The sequence below is a fragment of the Dendrobates tinctorius genome, unplaced genomic scaffold (assembly GCF_039654945.1).
Source record: "Dendrobates tinctorius isolate UK_male_01 unplaced genomic scaffold, ASM3965494v1 ptg000012l, whole genome shotgun sequence".
Lineage (NCBI taxonomy): Eukaryota > Metazoa > Chordata > Amphibia > Anura > Dendrobatidae > Dendrobates > Dendrobates tinctorius.
Window position 1 is genome coordinate 18995372 of NW_027361680.1, and position 25661 is coordinate 19021032.

Here is a 25661-nt window from a genome sequence, read left to right on the forward strand (position 1 = left end):
GCAATACCAAAATGGCTACATTATAAATTTTGGTAAGTTGGGGAAGGAGAAGGCGGAAGAACAGCCTGTGGTTGCTGCTGGCTACTTTGCCCAACATCGCCCTGTGTGGGGGCATACTGTTGCCCATGATGTGGGTAGTGTACTGCCTCCTGGGATTGTTGTGGGTACTGGCCAGAGTGAAAATGAAGAGGGGCATCTTGTTGGGTCTGGTAGGCCCGTGTCTCATACCCACCAATATATCCATGTCGTCCCCAACCAGGTTGGGACCAGCCTCCAACACTGGGTGGGAACAAGTGGCCATATTGGTGAGGTTGGCTAGAGCCAGACATATGTGGCTGCTGTTGGGAAGGTTGGGTGGGGGGAGGAAGGGGGTGAAGTATAGGCCCACGTATTTGAGGATCCTCAGAGCCTGCTTGAGCAAGCATGTGTGTGGGGTGTCTAAGGCACATTAGATTTCTGGGTTAAAGCTGCCACCTCTCCAGATATTCAAATAATTCAAATGGGGTATTGGGGTGTGTGCAAGCATCAAGCAGGATCTGAAAACATCCTCTAATATGGAGCCTCACCTCACGGGAAAGGGCACGAAGAAAAAGGACCAGGCTGCACGAGTATGCCTCCTCGCTATCATCATTATTGACTCTAGCCAAATAGTTGAGGACCCCAGTGTCCACATTTGTACGTGTATCTTGGGCAGGGATCTGGCGCCTTCTTCTTCCTCGCCGGGATGGTCCAGCAGGCTTTGGGGAGCCCCGGATCTGGGCAGTTGGGCTGCTGCTCATGTTGCCCTGCTCCTCCTGTATGGCTGATGGTGCAGCAGCAGACGGTCCTGGTTGTGGATGTGGGCCTGGTGGTAGTGTCTGTGGCGCAGGCACTGGGTTTTCCTGAGAGGATTCTTCACCCATGCTGCATGTAGGGGAAGAAGATGGGCCAGCCACCTCATCCCCTACAGGATCAATGATGGGCTCTGTATCTGAGCCAGTTCCTCTCCCCGTAAGGTTGGACTGAGTTCTGTAATTAAATAGAACAGAGCCAAAAATAAATCAATATTTTTGGCCCTGTAAAGTATCTGTGTAATGTGGTGTGAGGTATCTACTTATGGTCTCAGATCCAGAATAGGGGCGAGGAAGGAGAGGCGGTCATAATATATGTATTTCCTCTTTAGGTGGCCCGCATCACCACTCCTGGACTGCTGCTGACGTTCCTGCCTGTATTGGTCGCGGATGCTGCGCCAGCGTCTCATCACATCTTCCACTGCAATGTGACAGGAAATATTCTCAATTTCACATATTTGATAGGTCAAATTTGCTACCAGTAGCCTAGGCATGTGGCCTTCTGGGGTGTGCTTTCTACCCAGGGTGGCATATATAATTGGGGCATCCAGGCCAGATACACAGGGTCACAGTAGTTCATGTATCAAGTAACTACACTTACTAACTTGGTTGGCTAGGAGGATGAGGAGCTTGTGGCCTGGGCCAAATTATGGCAGTGTAAAACCATGGGTCACATCAAAATCTACCTGCCTCATGAGGAAAAAAGTACAAGCACAGGAAGGGGAGGGCTGAGTCTATATGCATTTTTTGATGTGAGGTAATTTTAAACAGTTTTTGGGTTGTACTTACTCAGTTGCTGCTGCTCCTCACGTGGCCGATCACCAAAATCGTGGAACATCTGGCGACATATGTGCCTCCATGACGCCTCCTTTCTTGCTCGGTTGGCATAATGGGCATCACGTTGATCCCAGATTTCTGGCTGCTCCTGCACTAAGACAATAAGCATCTCCACATTGAGAAAATATGGCGCCATGACGCTGATGTACTCCGTGGAGGTGTACTTCCTGGATGTCTGGAGTGCTTTTTGAGCTCATTTGCATGTCTAAGCTTCCTGATGATGGATTGGCCCATTTCCTGTCACCTGCCAAAAGACCTGCGTATTTCTCGCAAGTCACACGTGTGGTCCGTGTGTAATCCGTATTTTTTACGCACCCATAGACTTGCATTTGCGTACTACGGGCGTAGTATGCTGACAATCGCAGCATGCTGCGATTGGCACAGACCGTAGAATACGGGCGAGAATTATACGGCTGTTGGGAGCTGCCCCACAGAGAATCATTTGTTCGTGTGTAATGCGTGCTTTTTACGCCTCTCACTCGTCCGTATTCCTCTCTAGTGTGACCCCGGCCTAATATCAGTTGCAGAATGGAGAACACAAGTAGTGTAATAGACAGAAATGAGGGAGGAGATATAGGGTGGTGCAGCTGGTTTCACATTTGCGTTTTTTTGCGCTGTTTTTTAGCGCAAAAAACGCATGCGTTTTTTTCCCTATACTTTAACATGGGTGCGCATAGGTGCGCATACACATGCATTTGCACGAATTTGTATGCCCATGTGTTTTTTTGTAGTGTGCGCTCAGGCACACAAAATGCATCCTGTTGCATTTTTTTGTGCGTCCGACTTGCCCCCAAAAAACGCATACGCACGCAATGCGTTTTTTTTTTTACAGCAAAACACCCATTAAAGTCTATGGGTGCGTATACGTGCGCATTGTTATGCGCACGTATGCGCAAAAAACGCACCAAAACCCGCAAAAAACGCACACAAACGCGTGATACGTTTTTTTCATGCGTTTCTGTGCGCAAAATCGCGCAGCAAAAAAAGCGAGTGTGAAAGTAGCCTTAGGGAGATGTTTGTATTGTATTCTTTTGTGAATGGTCAACTAGTGTAATGACTGGCACAAAGTGGAGGTATCAGTGAAGTGGCTGGACAAAAATATGACCTTGGCTGCCACATTCAGAATGGATTGTAGACGAGAGGGTTTGTTTAGAGGGAGACTGTTCAGTAGAGAGTTGTAGCAGTCCAGACGAGAATGAAAAAGAGCGACAGTAAGAGTTTTTGCAGTTTCAAATGTGAAAAAAGGTCAGATTCTGGAGATATTTTTAAGGTGTAACATGCGTGAGTGAGCAATTTAATATAAGGAATAAAGGAAAGTTTGGTGTCAAATATGCATTACCTTACTGCTACAAAGTGCTGGGTGCAAAAAAAATAAAGGTGGAAAAAAAAAGGCTTGTACCAGATGTAAAATATGGTTGCAAAAAGTAAAAATCTTCAAACTGGTTGTCCGACTGGAGAACTGGAAAAGAGAACAAAGCCACTAAAGGGAATCTGTCACACAATTCATGCTGCCCAAACGAAATGACAGCATTAATCAGAGCTCGGCTGCAAGATTGCAGCCAGGTATGTTTTCCTCTGAAACACTTTGGAAAAATCATGGCCTGAAGAATCAGTCATTGACTATAGGGAGGGATGTGACCAGTCCTGCCCCACTCCCAGCCAGCTTTTCCCTGCTCTGCTCCAGGTGATAGACAAGTCTCTCTATGTACACACATTGGAGTGACCTGTCAATTAACTAGTGTGGGGGAGAAGCCGGTTGAGTGCAGTTGTGGACTAGTCTAGTCTCTCACTATGGATAGTTTGGCCAGTTCTTCAAACCATGCTTTCTCTGAAATGCCAGAATGTTTCAAGAAAAACATACCTAGCTGCAGTCATGCAGCCAGACTCATGGTTTGGGCAGCATGGATTTTTTTACAACATGGATCAAATAAAAAGTTCCATTTAATATTGCAAAAATTAAGGAAATCTTTAGGCTGAATAAGTGGAAAAACTTCATCATGACCTATTCTAGATACAATCGGTTCTGAATGACCCAAAGTTAGTCCTCTTTGCAGAGGTATCACGAAAGTGCTTGCATTATTCCTTCAAGTTCTTTAGGTGAGAATCACAATTGTTATATATATAATAAAAGATGGCACAAAGTACAGATTAGTCTGAGTTTTATATAAATTTATTTGAAGTGTCATGGAGAAAATACGTTCCAATGGAACTTAAACAGATAGCAAACTGTTTTTATAGTAGAAGGAGAAGACACCTTTTGAAACTCCTCCTATAAGAGATGCAGAATTTTAGAATTTTGAACAGCATACTATTAAGCAAATAACTATTTCTGTAGGAACACTAATACATTTGTATTCCTTCTACTAATAAAATGTAGTAGGCATCAAAGCTGAGAAAGATCCAGTCTAAACACTATTGGTGCAAAGGTGATGTCTCTATTAAATCACTGTGTTGTCTCCAAGTTCATTGACTGGAAGTAGTATGCATTAAATGTCAGAGGCTATCATTCACTCATAGATGCTAGAACCCCTATAGTGGCATATTAATTTTCCTTCTCCGTTGGTTCCAAGTTCTTTTTCTGTTTTTGGCAGACATGAGAGTGGAAAATGCATTATCCGCTTCAAAGGCCATTTAACTGCCCCCCATTCACCTTCTAGATTGTCTCCCAAAACTTTGGCTTTGTTGGACATCAACCCTGAGATGGAATCATCCACGTTATAGATCCTTGCTCCCCTATGCGGTGTATCTATTCACTGTCTGGATTGTCTCCCAATTCCTTTGGCTATAGTACACATAAGAGCTCTTAGGCTATCATCCACGTTAAAGGCCCTTAGCCCTTCACTATGTTTAACCTTATGGTTGTCTCCATTCAAACTCTCAGTTGTCTCCAAGTCCTTTTACTGGATTTACTGGACCATTGGAGCTGTCTGGTTTTTTTTTATTCTGGGTTGCCTGCACAAACTTGGAGGTAAGATAAATTAACAATGCTCTTGGCCCTATAAAGGTGATGTCCAACATTGTACATTATCCTGGTACTTTGACCGGGTTGCTTACACAAGCTAAGTTGTAAAATCCACTTAGAAAGCCCTTGTCCTCCTAGTGTCAGGTAATGTCTGACACTGGATGTTCTGGTCTTCTGACCGGAAAGCCTGCACAAGCTTAACTGAAATAACACTTATCTCCCTAGAGATGATGTCTGACAATGTGCATTCTCTAATTTGTCTAACTGGATTGCCTTCACAACCTGAAATATAACTTCCATTTATACACTCTGAAAAATGTCTCCAAGGCACCGGAACAACAATTTAATAGTCCTTTTATTTCTTTATATATCTAGCAATAAATACTTTTTGTACAGCCACATACAACCTTTGTCAAGCTAAATGTAGAAAATACAACACCTAAGCACAACTGTGCGTGGGTGGGATGCATTATACTGTGTTGTGGGGGGGGGGAATTAAACTGTAATAATTATATTGGATAACTCAGGAGTCTCTTTGGTGGAACAAGACAACTACAGAACACAGTTTATAGGTGGTAAATCTATATCACATGGTGATTCAAACAGGTGCAGAGTCTGTAGGAAACTTTAGAGGAAAATGCAGTCAATCGGAGCAGTGTGTGATGCACAGATATACTTGACACAAGTAAGTCCTTGTTTAATCCATACACAGATAAATATATATATGAGCCAGTTCAAATAATGTTTTCACTCATCCAGGGAGGCCTGGGTAGGCAGTCTCAGGTATTGCAGAGCAGCAAGAGCTTATGTGTCCAACAAATGCAAATGGGAGCAATATGAGTAGCTAGCAGCAGGAGGAATACTGGAGACTGGTGAATGCAGCAGAAATTCAGAGAACAGAGTAGCAGGATATCCACATAGGTTCACAGGAGCAGATAGCAAACCAGGAAGCCACCAGGACCATGAGCTGGACACAGGCAGAATACTCTAGCACAGACTAAAGGCTGGGGTGGAGTTATAAAGCAGGAAGACACAGGGCACATGAGACAAAAGACGCCATCTTGAAAGAGGGCAGAAATGCCCAAAAGGTAATAAAAAAATGTTCAGAGTCCTGACATTACTCCCTCCTTAGAAGCAGTCTCAGGATGATCCTAGATCCAGTTTTTCATGGAATCTCTGTTGAAAACAAGAAACTTTCTGTTGGGCATTCCACCGGTTCCCAAGAGTCTTCTTCAGGGGGATACCCCTGCCATCTTATCAGATATTGGAGCCGATTCCTGCGAATCCTAGAATCAATAATTTCTTCCACCACAAATTGTTCTTGTCCATCGATCACCACAGGCTGAGGAGGTGGCACAACACGTCCCTGGAAGGTGTTGAGAGATACAGACATTAGTAAGGAAACATGGAAAACTGGGTGTGCCTTCATAGTTCTAGGCAGCGTCAGAAGGCAGGCCACAGAGCTCACAATACCCTTGATCTTGAAGGGGCTGATGAATTTCTGTCCAAATTTTTTGAAGGAATGTTTAACTTCAGATTTTTAGTGGATAACCGCACAGAATCTCCTACCTTGAACATGGGTGCCAGTTTACGGAATCTATCAGCTAATCTCTTCTACAGCCGCAACCGGAGTATTAATCAGAAACCTAGGTAAAAAACTCGGTTGGTAACCCAGATTGGCAAAGAAAGGGGTGAACTTAGTGGAGGCACTCTGAGAATTGTTATATGATTATATGAAAATGCAGCTAACGGAAGTAACTCCAACCAATCATCCTGAAGATGGCTGACGTAGCATCGTAGATATTGTTCCAAAATCTGGTTGGTACGCTTAGTCTGACCATTTGTCTGAAGGTGAAACGTGGAGGAAACACAAACATTAATATTAAGTGCAGAGAAAAACCCCTTCCAGAATCTTGAGGTGAACCGCACTCCACGGTCAGAGTATCAGGGTCCTGTCAGCGCCGGCGAACTGCCCCGGCTGAACAGGGTGACTCACCCACACTGCGGGAGGACCTGGGGCCAGATACTGCAGGGAAAGCTCAGGCAGATAGGACCTGGGACGCTGAAGGTAGCAAGCAGTGAAGGACCTACGATCAGGTGACCACAGGGGGTGGGGCTTAGCATCCTGCTGCTGGAGATGAATGCAGGATTCTTCTACAGGGATACTGGAGTAGAGGAGAGGGTAACTCCGGTCAAACAAACAGTGGGTGATACACGGAGAGAGCGGCGGGGTACCAGAGGGATGAGCTGAGAGTAGTCAGAACGTAAGCAATGAGTCATGCATGGAGATAGCAGCACAGTACAAGAGGGGCAATCAGAGAATGGTCAGGATATAGGCAATGAGACATACACAGAGAGGGCAGCATAGTACAAGAGGGACAGGCAGTCCAGATTAACCTCTGAACTATCTAATCCCACAAACTGAGCAAATCACGACACAGAGATGATCTCATCCGGGACCCCATGCAGCCTAAAAACATTCTGTATAACCAAATTCACTGTATCCTTAGCTGAGGGGAGGCCGGAACATGGAACAAAATGTAGGCAACTCCACAATGAAGTCCATTGAGATAGTCCCATGGGTGGGACAGAACAGGTAATGGTTGAAGAAGATCCATAGGTGACACACAAGGAGTTTTGTGACCGGCACATATCTCACAAGAAAGAACATAGTCCTTAGTATCCTTCAGGCAAGTTGGCCACCAGAAAAATCGGCTTAGGAACCCTTGCGTCTTCTGTACACCCTGTGAACAGCCAACTTGGAGTCATGGACCAACTTGAGGATCTGCAAACGGATGGCCTCAGGGACGTAGATATGTCGATCTCTGAACCACATGGAAAAGATTAAGGAAAAGATGGATATCAACAGGAGGATTGACCAGAAATACATCACTGTCATAGGCCTCCTTGGACTCCTTCCACAAGTCCTGATCGTGGATAGCTCCAATGAAGTTGGCATCCGATAGAATGGTCTTGGACGGGCTCCAGGTAAGGACCCACAGCATGAATTCAGGATACCGCATTAGCCTTCCCTTTACGAGAACCCGGATGGTACAAGATAACAAAATTAAATTGATTTCAAAATAAACTCCAACAAGCCTGATGAGGAGAAAGACATCTAGCGGATCTAAGGAACTCTAAATTGCGATGGTCAGTCAGCGCTATGATCTGTTGTGACGCTCCTTGCAGATGATTCCTCCATTCCTTGAAAGCTGCAATAATAGCCAGTAGTTCCTTGTCTCCCACATCGTAATTTTTCTCTGCTGAGGTAAGTCTGCAGGAAAAGAAGGTATAAGGATGTAGCAGACACCTCTCTCCAGTTCTTTGGGAGAGAATAGCCCCCAAAGCATTATCACAAGCGTCCACCTCCACAATGAAAGGATGTGCTGGGTCTGGGGGGATCAACAGTGGTGCTCAGGTGATCAAAAGCTTGTTGAGCCTGTGATGACCTCTTAAAGAGCTTTTCATTCTTTGTCAAGGAAGTAATGGGACGGATAATGTCAGAAAAATTTTGAATAAAATGTCTGTAGAAATTTGCAAAACCGATAAAACGTTGGACCTCTTTAAACTTCTTGGGTACTGGACAGTCAAGGATAGCCTGAATCTTACCAGATACCAGATTCCAAGTTCAGCCCCTGGGGAGAGATGACATAACCTAAAAACTGTATCTCAGAACGATGGAACTCGCACTTCTCTGGCTTGATATGCAGATGGTTATCTTTCAGATTTTTCAAAACAGATTTGACATGTTCTTCAAGTTCATGTAGAGAGTCATAAAAAAATAAAATATCGTCCAAATAGATCACCACAAAGTGATCCAATAAATCTCTGAAAATGTCATTAGCAAAATGTTGCAACATCGCAGAGGTGTTACGAAGCCTGAAGGGCATCACAAGATGTCCATACCGGCATCTGAATTTTGGTCTTCGATTCATCCCCGGGACGAATACGCACCAAATTATAAGCCCCAGGAAGATCCAGTTTAGAGAAGACCTTAGCATGGCAGACCCTTTCCAATAATTCGGGAATCAAAGGCAAATGATAACGATACAGTATGGTTACCTTACTGAGTTCCCGATAGTCAACACAGGGTATCAGGGTTACTTCCTTTTTTACAAAAAATATAGGTGCCTCTGCTGGTGAAGAAGGATGTGTGAAGTATTTGGCCAGATTGTCATCAATCTACTCCTTTAAGTCTTGCAGCTCTGGTGCTGCCAAAGGGTATATGTTACTGAAAGGAATAGCTGCCCCAGGAAGCTGCTCAATGGGACAGTCATAATGCCAGTGTGAGCAGGTTGCGGGATGCAGTGACGGACAGGAGGCAGAGCAAGGTTCACAGTTAAATGAGGGATTAAAGAGTACAACTTGCAAAGGATATTCTGAGTTAAAGAACAAAGGATCAGATAATGGTAGTTCCGGTGAATACGGCTAGCAAGTCAGTAGTCCCTCAGACTATGAAGTCAATAGTGCCGGCAACGGTTGGTGCGGTGTCTTTTCCAATGGGGTCCTATGGGCATCAATGCCCCGCCTTCTGGTGGCAGCGGTCGGTCTCTGGTACCTTTCGCTGAGCCCCTAGTTCATATGCTGCAGTGGCTGACAGGTGTGCTGGCCACAGTCCTGTATGAGCCCAACGTGGCTCTGTAAATATACACTGGCAACGTTACTCACAGACATGGAGCATATGGCATCTTTCTCTCTGGTAATCACTGGGCACACACGGCATGTCTCTCTCTCTCTGGTCCCTGCTCTTGGCAGCAGGAGGCGACAGACGCTGGCCTGCACGATGCTGGTGCTCCCAGGACAGAGCACTCCTGTCTCTGGACTGCTGCAGAACGCTCTGCTCCTCTATTGGCAGATGTCCTTCTGGAGATGGTGGGATCAGTCGCAGCATCGGTACTCGATGGGGAGGGGGAGCAGAGCGCGCCGCTCTCCTGACTGCGTGCTGCCCTGGGTTGGCACCAAACTGTGCTGCTGCGCGTGTTTTTCTTTTATATCCCCCTGTCCCCTTGGTCAGGAGGAAGGTCTTGCTAATGCTTCCCCCAGACAACAGGGGATCCAGCCTCGACAGTTCCAGCCCCGCGGTGCAGTTGTAGGGAAGTGGACTGACCTATGGTCCTGTCTGCAGCAGGAACGTGAATGCAGGATGTGCCATAAAAGTACTTGACGTGACCTGGTGTATATGTATGTGGGGAGACAGCTATAGACAGTGAAAGATGGTAAAGTACTGGGTTTGACCACTAGGGGGAGACCAAGAAAAGCAGGAAGAGGAGACGGTGCAGTATTAAGGTTTGGCCACAAGATGGAGGCAGAGAGCAGAGAGCAAAGGGCTTAACAGCAGCTTAAGGCTAGGAAACCACATAGTCATGGTGGGCGGAGTTACAGGTGCTCTAGAGGGGAATTCCCGGGGAGGGGAATAAAAAGGCATAGAGAGTTCCAGAAGGAAGCCAGTCCAGGAGGAGGAGTTAAGCAGAGCAGGAGACTGACGGAGGAAGAGACAGAGAGGAAGAACTATGGGAGGGACTGGAAGGAGAAACAGTCAGGGGGTGGCCCTGACAGGAGAGCCGAAGGACAGAGGAAGCCCGGGGGTACCAAATGGTCAGACTCAGACAGGTGAAGCGCTGTGGTGGTGGGCCTAAGGCAGCCACAGTGATAGAGCCGCGAGGGACGTCACTGTAAAGGACAGAGAAGAAGGTGAAAGGTACCTGGGCCTGTGCATAGAAGCTGTCGTGCTACTGTTGTGTTGCTGGGGTTGTCGGGAGGACGGCCAATAAAGAGGACCTGTTGAATGCACATCGGTTTCTGTCTCGAGTCTGTTCGCAGCGAAAAAAGGAAAACATCCCACCAGTCGGCACGCTTACCCACACGGTCATCTCCCTTACACCTACAGTGGGGAAAAAAAGTATTTAGTCAGTCAGCAATAGTGCAAGTTCCACCACTTAAAAAGATGAGAGGCGTCTGTAATTTACATCATAGGTAGACCTCAACTATGGGAGACAAACTGAGAAAAAAAAATCCAGAAAATCACATTGTCTGTTTTTTTTTCATTTTATTTGCATATTATGGTGGAAAATAAGTATTTGGTCAGAAACAAAATTTCATCTCAATACTTTGTGATATATCCTTTGTTGGCAATGACAGAGGTCAAACGTTTTCTGTAAGTCTTCACAAGGTTGCCACACACTGTTGTTGGTATGTTGGCCCATTCCTCCATGCAGATCTCCTCTAGAGCAGTGATGTTTTTGGCTTTTCGCTTGGCAACACGGACTTTCAACTCCCTCCAAAGGTTTTCTATAGGGTTGAGATCTGGAGACTGGCTAGGCCACTCCAGGACCTTGAAATGCTTCTTACGAAGCCACTCCTTCGTTGCCCTGGCGGTGTGCTTTGGATCATTGTCATGTTGAAAGACCCAGCCACGTTTCATCTTCAATGCCCTTGCTGATGGAAGGAGGTTTGCACTCAAAATCTCACGATACATGGCCCCATTCATTCTTTCATGTACCCGGATCAGTCGTCCTGGCCCCTTTGCAGAGAAACAGCCCCAAAGCATGTTGTTTCCACCACCATGCTTTACAGTAGGTATGGTGTTTGATGGATGCAACTCAGTATTCTTTTTCCTCCAAACATGACAAGTTGTGTTTCTACCAAACAGTTCCAGTTTGGTTTCATCAGACCATAGGACATTCTCCCAAAACTCCTCTGGATCATCCAAATGCTCTCTAGCAAACTTCAGACGGGCCCGGACATGCACAGGCTTAAGCAGTGGGACACGTCTGGCACTGCAGGATCTGAGTCCATGGTGGCGCAGTGTGTTACTTATGGTAGGCCTTGTTACATTGGTCCCAGCTCTCTGCAGTTCATTCACTAGGTCCCCCCGCGTGGTTCTGGGATTTTTGCTCACCGTTCTTGTGATCATTCTGACCCCACGGGGTGGGATTTTGCGTGGAGCACCAGATCGAGGGAGATTATCAGTGGTCTTGTATGTCTTCCATTTTCTAATTATTGCTCCCACAGTTGATTTCTTCACTCCAAGCTGGTTGGCTATTGCAGATTCAGTCTTCCCAGCCTGGTGCAGGGCTACAATTTTGTTTCTGGTGTCCTTTGACAGCTCTTTGGTCTTCACCATAGTGGAGTTTGGAGTCAGACTGTTTGAGGGTGTGCACAGGTGTCTTTTTATACTGATAACAAGTTTAAACAGGTGCCATTACTACAGGTAATGAGTGGAGGAAAGAGGAGACTCTTAAAGAAGAAGTTACAGGTCTGTGACAGCCAGAATTCTTGATTGCTTGTTTCTGACCAAATACTTATTTTCCTCCATAATATGCAAATAAAATGAAAAAAAAACAGACAATGTGATTTTCTGGATTTTTTTTTCTCAGGTTGTCCCCCATAGTTGAGGTCTACCTATGATGTAAATTACAGACGCCTCTCATCTTTTTAAGTGGTGGAACTTGCACTATTGCTGACTGACTAAATACTTTTTTTCCCCACTGTATGTGGAGGAAGCAAGTCTGCTCTCTTCTTTTCATAGATGTTAGAGAATTCTTTATACGCTGAAGGTAAAGTTATTACCTGTACATGAGGTTCCGTAACCGTGGACTCAGGGCCAGCTTCAGTTATCGCTGAGTTGCTCCTTGTTGGAAAGATAATCTCCTTGGTCTTCCAGTTGATAGTTAAGCTCTGAGAATGCAAACAAAGGATGCCTAGAATCACAGGGAAATGGGGAGAAGAAATGAACAAGAATGAGAGTTGCTCCTGATGATTAGGCTCCAGCACAATCTCAAGGGGTAAAGTTTCCTGATCCACAGGCCTGGAGATTAAAGATGACCCATCCACTGTTTCCATGGTAATCGGAAAGGCTCTTCTCTGAATCTCAATATCATGTTCCCTTGGCAAATGAGATATCCATAAAATTGCCCCCTGCACCAGAGTCAGTCATAGCTGCACTGGAAATCTACTGTCCTGAATACAGGAACTTAATAGGTAGAGAACAGTGAGAGTTCTTTTCAGTCAGCTCCCTGAGAGGTGAAGTCATAGAAAGTGAATGGAATACAGCGTTTAAAGGCAGGCTACATTCAGAGATATCGGATTCATCACAGTTGTCATACTCCCCTACCGCTGCTAGCACCTTGTTTGGCCGCTTGGGACACTTAGAACAGTTGATTAAAAAGTGGTCAGACTGGCCGCAGTAGAAGCATAGACTTTCCCAAAGGCGATGCTCCCGCTGCTCAATAATCTCACGCCTCTGCACGGAATCCATTTGCATGGGCACCGCCTCTACTTCCTGAGATGTTTTACCTGCTGAGTGGAACAGGCTGCCATGAGAGGTGGTGATTTCTCCTTCAATAGAAGTCTTCAAACAGAGGCTGGACAGACATCTGTCTGGGATGATTTAGTGAATCCTGCTTTGAACAGGCGGTTGGACCAGATGACCCAGGAGGTCCCTTCCAACTCTACCATTCTATGATTCTTTGATTCTATGACCTGCAAGCTCCTTGGGAGGAAGGGATAAGTTAGACAGAAGGTTAAACGCAAACTCAAAGAAATAGGGAGTAATGGTCCTTTTTCAAAAATTACAAAGTTTATTAAAAAATATACATATACAGTATATAGACAAATAAAAAAGCACATAAGTCTCATATAAAGACAAGGATTGCAGAGTAGGGGCTTCAGTGGAAGCAAGTAACTAACTCATCTTAGAAATGTGGAATAGACATGGAGGCTGGATACTAAATAGTATACCTCCAAACTAGAACCAATACTGCTGCTTTTAAAGGGCAAGTGCCTCAATACTGCCCAAACCATCAAAAATATATACAGGGGAATATTGCTGGTAACAAACATAGCTCATCAAAATAACTCACAGGAGTGTTGTAAAATATATTGAGCAACCAAAGAAAATACCCCTAGCAGCCAGCCATTAAACATATGGAGATTACATATCATTCAAAAGGCATCCTTACCCATGTAGTACTACTTGGATTAGGTAGTCAGCAGACCAGGCGCACGAAACGTGGGGGCGATGGGGATTCCTTTCATTTGGTGTTGGTGCTGTGTGGTGGCCATTGTTGCTGTAGTTTTGTGCTGAGATCATTGTATGATTTTTGGAGGTGCTGTCCTCTCTGTTTTTTCTGCATATTGCATGATTTGTCCAAACATTTGTTCATTGCATTCAATACTTCCAAGTTTCTTTTGTAGACCTTCCACCTCTTTCTGCAGAGATCTAATTATAGCTTTCTGCAGTCATTGTTCCAGCATACTCCTCTTTTGGCTAGAGTATCCTGTAATAATTATAAAGGATAACTCAGGAGTCTCTTTGCGTGGAACAAGATAACTACAGAACACAGTTTATAGGTGGTAAAGTCTATATTATATCACAAGGTGATTCAAACAGGTGCAAAGAAAAACTCAAGTCCATAAACACATGGTGTAAATATATGGAGCAAGTTCAGAAAAGAGCAACCAGAATGGTGACCGGTCTGCAAACCCTGTCTTATGAGGAAAGGTTGCAGGATTTGGGAATGTTTAGTTTGCAAAAGAGAAGACTGAGAGGAGACTTAATAGCTGTCTACAAATATCTAAAGGGCTGTCACATTGTAGAAGGATCAACTTTATTCTCATTTGCACAAGGAAAGACTAGAAGCAATGGGATGAAACTGAATGGGAGGAGACACAGATTAGATATTAGAAAAAACTTTTTGACAGTTAGAGTGATCAATGAGTGGAACAAGCTGCCACGAGAAGTGGTGAGTTCTCCTTCAATGGAAGTCTTCAAACAGAGGCTGGACAGACATCTGACTGGGATGATTTAGCGAATCCTGCTTTGAGCAGGGGGTTGGACCAGATGGCCCAGGAGGTCCCTTCCAACACTACGATTCTATGATTCTATGATTAAATGCAACTTAGCAGAGTCTGTAGGAAACTTCAAAGGAAAATGCAGTCAAACTGAGCAGTCTGTAACGCACTGATATATTTGACATAAGTAAGTCCTTGTTTAGTCCAAACACGGATAAATATACAGTCATATGTTAAAGTTTGGGCACCCCTAATAATGTTAACCTTTTTTCTTTATAACAATTTTGGTTTTTGCAACAGCTATTTCAGTTTCATATATCTAATAACTGATGGACTCAGTTATATTTCTGGATTCAAATGAGGTTTATTGTACTAACAGAAAATGTGCAATCTGCATTTAAACAAAATTTGACCGATGCAAAAGTATACGCACCCTTATCATTTTCTTGATTTGAACACTCCTAACTACTTTTTACTGACTTCCTGAAGAACTAAATTGGTTTTGTAACCTCTTTGAGCTTTGAACTTCATAGCCAGGTGTATCAAATCATGAGAAAAGGTATTTAAGGTGTCCAATTGCAAGTAGTTCTCCTATTTGATTCTCCTATGAAGAGTGGCATCATGGGCTCCTCAAAACAACTCTCAAATGATCTGAAAACAAAGATTATTCAACATAGCTTTTCAGGGGAAGGATACAAAAAGTTGTCTCAGAGATTTAACCTGTCACTTTCCACTGTGAGAAACATAGTAAGGAAATGGAAGAACACAGGTACAGTTCTTGTTAAGCCCAGGAGTGGCAGGCCAAGAAAAATATCAGAAAGGCAGAGAAGAAGAATGGTGAGAACAGTCAAGGACAATCCACAGACCACCTCCAAAGACCAGCATCATCATCTTGCTGCAGATGGTGTCACTGTGCATCGGTCAACAATACAGCGCACTTTGCACAAGGAGAAGCTGTATGGGAGAGTGATGCGAAAGAAGCAGTTTCTGGAAGCACGCCACAAACAGAGTCGCCTGAGGTATGCAAAAGCACATTTGGACAAGCCAGTTACATTTTGGAAGAAGGTCCTGTGGACTGATGAAACAAAGATTGAGTTGTTTGGGCATACAAAAAGGCGTTATGCATGGAGGCTAAAAAACACAGCATTCCAAGATAAACACTTGCTACGCACAGTAAAATTTGGTGGAGGTTCCATCATGCTTTAGGGCTGTGTGGCCAATGCCGGCACCGGGAATCTTGTTAAAGTTGAGGGTCGCATGGATTCAACTTAGTATCAGCAGATTTTTGACAATAATGTGCAAGAATCGGTGACGAAGTTGAAGTTACACAGCGGATGGATATTTCAGCAAGACAATGATCCAAAACACCGCTCCAATTCTACTCAGGCATTCATGCAGAGGAACAATTACAATGTTCTGGAATGGCCATCCCAGTCCCCAGACCTGAATATCATTGAACATCTGTGGGATGATTTGAAGCGTGCTGTCCATGCTCGGCGACCATCAAACTTTACTGAACTGGAATTGTTTTGTAAACACGAATGGTCACAAATACCTTCATCCAGGATCCAGGAACTCATTAATAGCTACAGGAAGTGACTAGAGGCTGTTATTTTTGCAAAAGGAGGATCTACGAAATATTAATGTCACTTTTATGTTGAGGTGCCCATACTTTTGCACCAGTAAAATTTTGTTAAAATGCAGATTGCACATTTTCTGTTAGTACAATAAACGTCATTTGAATCCAGAAATATAACTGAGTCCATCAGTTATTAGATATATGAAACTGAAATAGCTGTTGCAAAAACCAAAATTGTTATAAAGAAAAAAGGTTAACATTAATAGGGGTGCCCAAACTTTAACATATGACTGTATATACGAGCCAGTTCACATAATGTTTTCACTCATCCAGGGAGTCCTGGGCAGTCAGTCTCAGGTATTGTAGAGCAGCAAGAGCTTAAGTGTCCAACAAATACAGATGGGAGCAACATGAGCAGCCAGCAGCAGGAGGAATACTGGAAACCGGTGTATGCAGCAGAAATTCAGAGAGCAGAGTAACAGGATATCCACATCGGTTCACAGGAGCAGATAGCAAACCAGGAAGCCACCAGGACGATGAGCTGGACACAGGCAGAATACTCTAGCACAGACTAAAGGCTGGGGGGAGTTATAAAGCAGGAAGACACGGGTTACATGAGACAAAAGACACCATTTGAAAGAGGGCAGAATTGCCCAAAAGGTAATCAAAAAATGTTCATAGTCCTGAGATATACTGTGGGTGGGGGGGGGCTGCATTCTGCTGTGTCTGGGGGCTGCATTCTACTGTGTGTGGGGGGCTGCATTTTACTGTGTGTGGGGGGCTTTATTATACTGTGTGCGGGGGGCTGCATTATACTGTGTGGAAGTTGATGCACTAAACTGTATGCGTGATTGTAGGCACTAAATTATACTGTGTGGGGGTGCTGCAATATACTATGTGTGGGGGTGCTGCACTATACTATGTGTGGGGGTGCATTATTCTGTGTATAGGGGGCTGCATTATACTCTGAAGGGGCTGCATTATACAGTGTTTGTGAGGGGACTGCATTTTACTGTGTGTGGGGCTGCATTATACTGTGAGGGGGCTGCTTTATACTCTGTGTGGGGCTGCATTATACTGTGTTTGGGGGGCTGCATTATACTGTGCATGTGGGGTGCTGCATTATACTGTGTGTAAGGGGTCTGCACTGTATTTTGCATGTGTGTGGCTGCAATATACTGTGAGTGGTGCTGCATTATACTGTGAGGGGGCTGCTTTATACTCTGAGGGGCTGCATTATACTGCATGTGTGGAGCTGCATTATACTCTGAGAGGCTGCATTATACTCTGAGGGGGCTGAATTATGCTGTGAGGGGGCTGCTTTATACTCTGGGGGCTGCATTATGCTGTGTGTGGGGGCTACATTATACTCAGAGAGCTGCATTATACTCTGAGGGGGCTGCATTATACTGTGAAGGAATGCTTTATACTCTGGGGGCTGCATTATACTTTGTGTTGGCTACATTATATTCTGAGGGAGCTGCATTATACTCTGAGAGGGCTGCATTATACTCTGAGAGGGCTGCATTATATTCTGAGGGGGCTGCATTATGCTCTGAGAGAGGCTGCATTATGCTTTATGAGGGGACTACTTTATACTCTACCAGTGGGACTGAAGTATATTCTGAGGGGGGCTGCATTATACTCTGAAGGGGGCTACATTATGCTCTGAGGGGGGCCGTATTATACTCTATCAAGGACCATGGGGAGTGCATTCTACTATATGTAGTATATGGGACCTGAATTATACTGTATTGAGGATTACCTGCACCAATCATTCTTCCTCAGCCAGAGTAAGGGTAGGTGCACACAGTCAGGTTTGACGCTGCGTACTTGTGCAGCATCCAGATGTTACAGCTAGTAGACAGGATTTCAAGATGCCCACTATGCGTACACAGACACCCGCGGAGAAGGACATGTGGTGTGTCTCTCCAGACCACAGCATGTTTATTTATCTTGCGGAGACGCGAGTCTCCCCAAGATAAATTTCACCCATACAATGTATTAGACATGGTGAATGAACACATGTGGATTCGCCCACGTTCAATAACAGGCAGCGCTTTGGAAGCAGCGGACATGTGCTGCATTCAAAGTGCTGCCAATTACTGAACGTGTGCACAAACCCTAAGGAAGCTGGGAAATAAGCATCGAACAACTTCAATATTGTTGATCGTGCTCGTTTACCAGCCTGAACTCAGCGCATGTAGAAACAGCAGAAATGGTTCTGTGTGATGGTGCAATATGTGAGCATTTGAGGCCTCACTTTAAACTTTTGCTCAGGGCCCCACTTTGTCTAAAACCAGCCCTGGGCTTAAGTGGAACATTTTTAAACTCTTCACTTACCAGTTTAACGAAAAATTATATGTCCGGATACATAGAAATTGGTGAATACTTTTAGGGAGCTTAATCACATCTGGTTGTTGTTGTCCGTCTAGTAGGCTCTGTGAGGTATCAACTGCATCCCTCTTTTCCTCAGTAGAAAATAATAAGTGATCATCATGTTTATGGAACATTTTCTTAAAAATTAGATTGCGTGCAAAAAGGTGCAAGCCTTTTAGTGCTGAGAAATAAACAATGCCACAAGATGGTGATAAAGAGAGGACCCTACTCAAGAAGTCTAATTGTGGTTTTGTTAGTGTTTTGTCAGATTACCTTCAGTGAGGCCTCCTCTCTTCTCAAGGTTTTTAATCGATGGACTGTATTTTCTTATATTGTATATTATATATTTCTGATATATCCATTGCACATTTTCACTACACACACACTCTGTTTTCAAACCTTCACACTCTTTTTATTTACTTTTCCACATTCCTTTATATATGCACTACAGAATATTCATGGGTGTTCTGCCTTCTTCCACGTATGACGCGGTGTGGATTCCAGTATACGGCTAAACCGTTCATCCACTCCCAGAAACAAGACTGTATGGGTGCTTAAGTCTATTATTTATTGGAATGATATGGACAACAATGGGAGATAACAGATGGTATAGTAGATGAAATTGGTGAACACAGTAGTAGATGAGATCAAGGGTTGTTGTACAAAGTTGTGGATGATATCAGAGATTGTTGTACACAGTTATGGATAATTCTGGTAAAAACTATAAGGGAACAGACAACACAGTATGTCAATGCTGGCAGACAATATCACAGCAATACAGGGTACTATCACAACAGTAGGGAAGATACAGAGGGCTGTTATATCGGTACATGCATTATACAGAGGCTGCGCAATACAACATACACAGCACTAAAAGAGAAAGAGATCTGCCAGCTTTGCATTCACTGAACAGAAGGTGCATATAAATAACATGCAGTGTAATAGCATTACAGGAGCTGAACATGCATTGCAAATATCATGAGGCATGCACTATGGCCAGCTAACACAGATGCATGGCATATTTTACATAAATGCATTAAAACCTTACCGTAATCCGCTTGATATAAGCAGTGGTTTTGCAGGGAGCTGAGCACATGTGAGCTCCTCTGAAGTCCGGCAGAAATGGTTACATGTTGCTAACCCGGGAAGGAAGAAGGGGCGGTTCTGAACAGATTAACGATTTAGGAGAAAAGATTCCAAACACATCCATAGGAAAGAGAAGAGCAACTATGACATCTAATGGCCATAGCTGGAACAGCACTTAAGAAATGTCTTGCTGCACAGAATGGGCAGAACAAACGGCATGGTGGGGTTGCCTTTTTTCTCTTTTTAAGTGCATTCCATGATAAGATATTTATACTTCCAGTCTCCCTCCTACTTCTGTGACATTATATCCGACATATTGCTTGTTTACATGTTCTGCTACACTGATATTTAATAACATTAAAGTATGAAGTGTTTTACTATGGGAATGAAAACTTAGGCTTAAGAGATAAGTCATCAGAACTGTCACGCTGCACCTTAACTGTAAGTTACCATAAATCAGATATTATATATTATTTATATATAATAATAATTATTATTATTATTATTTATTTAGATCTACTTAAGACTACAGTTTTTTTTCACTGGTGCACTTTACTCACATATATTGTTATCTCTTCTGCCACAGATATAGAACACATATACTTTTGATTGTGCTAGTTCAGTATATTCTCTCCATGTGCCATTTGTGGCATTATAAGACATGTACTCATTTTCTACAAATAATCCACTCACCATTTTTGGATGTTTTAATTATGATTTTGTGGCATTTCTTACTTATAATATTTATTTGTATTGATTAAAGGTTATTTATAAGATTGTATCTTCTTGTAGTTAACTATATTTTTCTACAAGTTAAAGCTGATACCATGTTAGACAGCAGAGCCAATTCTTTTGGATTAGAACCATAATCCAAAACTCTGCAGATATGGTTAGACTATGGCTATATCCCCCTCTGGTAGCATCATCCAATCATATCTCTATTTCTATATGCAGGGTAATTTATTTGGTAAATCATAAGAGGTGAGACAGTATCATCCAATTTGGAGATACAACTTGCTGGAGAAGGTGTCTTTATTCTCCATCTGGAAGGTCTAGAAGGTTCCCTGCTCCTTTGACAAGATTATCAAGATTTCGTTATATTCAATGATAAACCTGAGATGCTTTTCATCAATGAACAGTCAACTCAAGGAATCAAAGTTGCATGAAAATATGCAGAGGTGTATCTAGGCTTTCTGGCACCCGGGGCGAGAATTCGGTCCGGCGCCCCCCCCCCATCAACACACATATGATTTGCACACTTAGTCATGTACCCATGAGCTGCTCTCCCTATTGCTCTCAATGTGCAATGAAAAACTGAAAGAAGCAGGAAGAGAAGCTCATTGTCACAGGACCATAATTATGAATATCGCATAGTGAGTGAAGTGTCCATGTGATGACTACTGGAACCTGCAGAGCTGAATCCTGACATTGCAGGCTTCTGAATTCTCACAACGAATGCCCTGCACAATTTTAGGATTCTCCCTTTCTGATGGACAGTCATGTCAGCACAAGTATGTGATTTATATACTTCTGGCCACATTCTGACTAGACATGCTTGGCGTCGCTCCATTCATTTTCATTGAGTGAGGCCACACATGTCTAGTCAGCATGTGACCGCATGTATGTATATTACAAGCACGAGAGAATCCTAACAGCGTTCAGTGAGCACTGTGAGAATTCAGAAGTCTGCAGTCACATAGAATGACTGCAGACTCAGCACAAACCTGGACAACCCCTTTAATGTTCCTAACATAAATTTAAAAAAAAGAGAATTAGTCAGTATCACAAATATTATTTACATCCAGGTACCTTATAGATGACATCGTCTGAGTCGTTCTACTTCTTTTCTTCATCTTGTCCAGACCCCATGATGAGTTTTCTCACCCACATCTCGTCTCTGCAGACTTCTCCGGTCTTCTGCACCAACTCTCCACGCAATGCCCTTAAATATAGAAGTGTCATTATAATGCTCCTAAATAAAAATATCTGCAGTACACTGAGCCCCTGAATAAATAATTGCCCCTCACTTTATTGTCTGCACAAAATAGGACCCTACACTGTCCCGCTTTAGGACCGTACACTGTCCCGCTTTTGGTACATGCCCGCCACACTGACCTCTCCTTTCCATACTGGGCCCCTCTACACACAGTCCTTTCACATTGTGTCCCCCCTATAGTGCCCACACTCTATACAGTACTGTGTCATCACACTCCCCCTCCTTGGTATACTGTCCCCTCCTGGCTGTACCCTTACACTGTCTCACCATGCAACGCCGCCACTACTCAGTCTGTATTCTGTGCCCACTCACTTTTCTCCCCCGATACTGTTGCCTCATACTATTCCCCTCCCTCCTCATACTGTCTCACATCCTCCTGTTCACCATACTGTCTCCTCGTATATTTATCCCCTACTTTCTATACTGTATGCTCACACATACCCCTCACACATAACCCCACTGTGTCTGCACACATCCATGACCCTCACTCCCCGTACTCTGTCCACATACATTTTTCACATCACTACTCATACTGTGTCCGCATACATTCCCCTGTTTGCTCCCCATACTGTCTTACCCATCCCCACTCATCATACTGTACCTGCACCCATCCCCCTATACTGTTTCCTCATACATCCCCCATTCCGCCATACTGTTTCCTCATACATCGCCTGCATCTCCCCCTTTGCTCATTTTGTGTCCTCAAATCTCCCCACACACATTAAATCCCCCCATTCCCCACACAGCCCATCATCACCCCAACATCACTCCTTCTCTACACAGCCCCTCATTACCCCCAATTCCCCACACAGCCACTCATCATCCCCCTAATCCCCACACAGCACCTCATCATCCTCCTAATCCCCACACAGCACCTCATCATCCTCCTAATCCCTACACAGCACCTCATCATCCTCCTAATTCCCACACAGCACCTCATCATCCTCCTAATCCCTACACAGCACCTCATCATCCTCCTAATTCCCACACAGCACCTCATCATCCCCCTAATCCCCACACAGCACCTCATCATCCCCCTAATCCCCACACAGCACCTCATCATCCTCCTAATCCCCACACAACACCTCATCATCCTCCTAATCCCCACACAGAACCTCATGACCCTCCTAGTCCCCCGCAGCACCTCATCATCCCCCTAATCCCCACACAGCACCTCATCATCCCTCTAATCCCCACACAGCACCTCATCATCCCCCTAATCCCCACACAGCACCTCATCATCCCACTAATCCCCACACAGCACCTCATCATCCCCCTAATCCGCACACAGCACCTCATCATCCTCCTAATCCCCACACAGCACCTCATCATCCTCCTCATAAACCCTTCTCCACACAGCTCCTCATCACCCAATTCTCCACACAGACCCTCATCATCCCCCCAATCCCCACACAGCATCTCATCATAATCTTCCCTATGCAGCCCCACTCAAGTAACAGCAACCCCTTTCCAAAATCCATCCTTAGAGTACTCACACTGAGTCTTGGGTCCTCATTCCCATTTGTACAAGGGGCCATGGTGCAGCCCCTTGGTCTTCTCCTCACACAGCTCCAGCCCCTCGGTCTTCTCCTCACACAGCTCCAGCCTCCTCGGTCTTCTCACACAGCTCCATGATGTAGCCCCTCATTTCCTGCTTCTCCAGTCAGCACAGCGTAGACTGAAGGTGGCCCCACCCCTTCCGGTGGCATCATCTCAAGCTAAAAATAACTCCGCTCTGGGAGCTGAGAGGCTGCAGCTTTCTGTGGGCAGAGAACGGCCGACTCCCGGTCGGGGGAGCGGCAGGAGGCCCAGCTGCGCCCCCCTGCTGGCTGCGCCCGGGGCAAATGCCCCGGTTGCCACCCCTAGATACGCCTCTGAAAATATGTAGTCAGAAAACGTGCCACAACGTGACAACAGGGTTATCTAATACTGGAATATAAGAGGTAAGGTTTCTCCTTAAGGAGAGTGACAAGCCTTGCCTGGTATGTCAGAGTGAGGAGACTTGTATGCCATGCATGCTCCTCTGGGAAATTAAATATGCAAATTGCCTCTACAGAGAGGAAGAGAACTTGAACTCTAGTGCCACCTATTGGAAGTAGCAATCCTAGAAGTCAAAAGTCAATATCGACCCTTCATGAGCCGTGCTATATGACTTAGGATAAAACCAGAATCTCAGTTTGCAGACATGGTGTTTCAGGGTGTTGCCCCTCGTTAGTGCAAAGTATTAGATCTGATCTCGCTGGGTGAGAGGCTTAAGGCCCCGTCACACATAGCGACTCACCAGCGATCCCGACAAAGATATCAATGTGTCAGGATTGCTGGTGAGTCGCTACATGATCGCTGGTGAGCTGTCAAACAGACAGCTTCACCAGTGATCAGCACCAGCGCGCGGCGTCACTGTGTACTTTAGTTACCAGCGTGCTGATGCAGGGGACTGCGCACTGAAAACTGCAAATAAAGATGAAGAGCTCATGCAGACATCTGTGGATCTTGTTCTGATCCCGGACCGCCATGCACAGACAGGCCACCTGTCTCCTATCCAGAGCATGACCGCATCATATAAATACATGAAGGGCTCATGCCTCAGTTCGGAGAGCCACAACCAGATCATGCATTAGTTGTACTCAGACTGATTTACACTGACATCTGCATGAGCCATGAGAAACAATTCAAATGTGAACAAGAATTCTAATTGTTCTGCCTTCCTCCACGTATGATGCTGTCTGGATTTCAGCATAGGGGTAAACCCTTCATCCACTTCCCAGTAAACAGACTGTATGGATTCTTAAGTCTTTATTTATTGAAATGATGAACGGTGAACAATAATAGTGGATGATATTGTGACAGATGATATAGTGGATGATAACGGGTAAAAAATACAAAAGAATAAACAGTGTATCAGTCCTGGCAGATAACAGAGACAACAGCATGATACAGAGTGGAATTACATCAGCAACTAACATTACAGAGGCTGTACATTAACATTACAACACAGCTATGGCAAAGTACATGCTGCTACCTTATCCTGCTCTATACAGAAATGCAACCTATCTGTAAGCAGTGTAAAGCATTAACTGAACTAAGAGATAGAGACTACACGGAGGTTGTCTAACACAAACACACAAATGCATTAGAGTCTCACCAGAATCTGCTTGTCAGGAGGAGGGATTGAATTGAAGACAGAGCCAGAACAGAAAAGCCTGGGAAAGATGTGTACATATCTGTTCCTGCCCAGGAAAACTAAGGGGGCGGTTGTATGCATAACACACTATTCCTTAAAGGAGACATTCTCTCTCTCGTATACAGAAACAAGATAAATGAATAACTTATGACCTCTAAAGGCTGTAACTTGTACTACGCTATGAATTTTAGCTTGCTGCTCATGAATGGGCAGAACACTAATCAATAATGGAAGGTAAAAATAAATATAAATAAATAACAATTCATTTATATCTATTTCCAGGAAGATAAAAAACATATTTGTCATATATGACTGCCAAGATACGCATTAATTTATATTTTCAAATCTAGGTCAAATGCAGCCACAATGGATGACAACCATCTCACCAGCTGACCTGAAATAAAAGAAGCCTAAAGATGAGCGAATATTTGGATGATTATTATTATTAAACTGGTAAATAGTTAATAAAACTTGATTATATTTTTCTGTCATAATCTGAACTTAAGAATTGTAAACAATAAAAAAAATAAAATTGTTGTCAAATCTGTTCATGATTTGTAGGTGTTACCATTTATTTTAACTTTGTATATTTACTGTTATCATTTAATTTAGTTGTAAAATATTATAAATCAATACACTTTTGTCAAGTTTTTGACACTTAAAGATTTTTTCTGGAGCTAGTATAAAATTAGGTAAGGAGTCTAATATATGTAACAGTAGTAAGGGGGCTGCATGTCTCGTCAAAAAGAAATCTGACAGGTGCCGCGCCCCCCTATCAAATTGATAGCAAAGTGATATCAAAGTGTATTAAATTGATATTAAAGTGTATTAAATAGATATCATACGAATATCATAGTGAATCAAAGTGTATTAAATTGCTTACTGGCACGATTCCCACAAATTGATGACAAAGTGATATCAAAGTGTATTAAATAGATATCATACGGCTATTGTAGTGTATCAAAGTGTATTAAATTGGTTAGTGTCACAATTCCCAGTAATCAAAGTGAAACAATGTG

General features: G+C 44.0%; 1 protein-coding gene across 1 annotated transcript in view; it reads left to right on the forward strand.

Annotated features, from left to right (window-relative positions):
- LOC141066982 (myomegalin-like) overlaps nucleotides 1-25152 on the forward strand; it is a 336488-nt gene extending 311336 nt beyond the window's left edge. Inside the window, exon 4 of the mRNA XM_073558020.1 lies at nucleotides 24993-25152. Within this exon, the coding sequence (XP_073414121.1) occupies nucleotides 24993-25016 (24 nt within the window). The 3' untranslated portion in view covers nucleotides 25017-25152. The remainder of the gene's footprint in view (nucleotides 1-24992) is intronic.
- The last annotated feature ends 509 nt before the right edge of the window (nucleotides 25153-25661 follow it).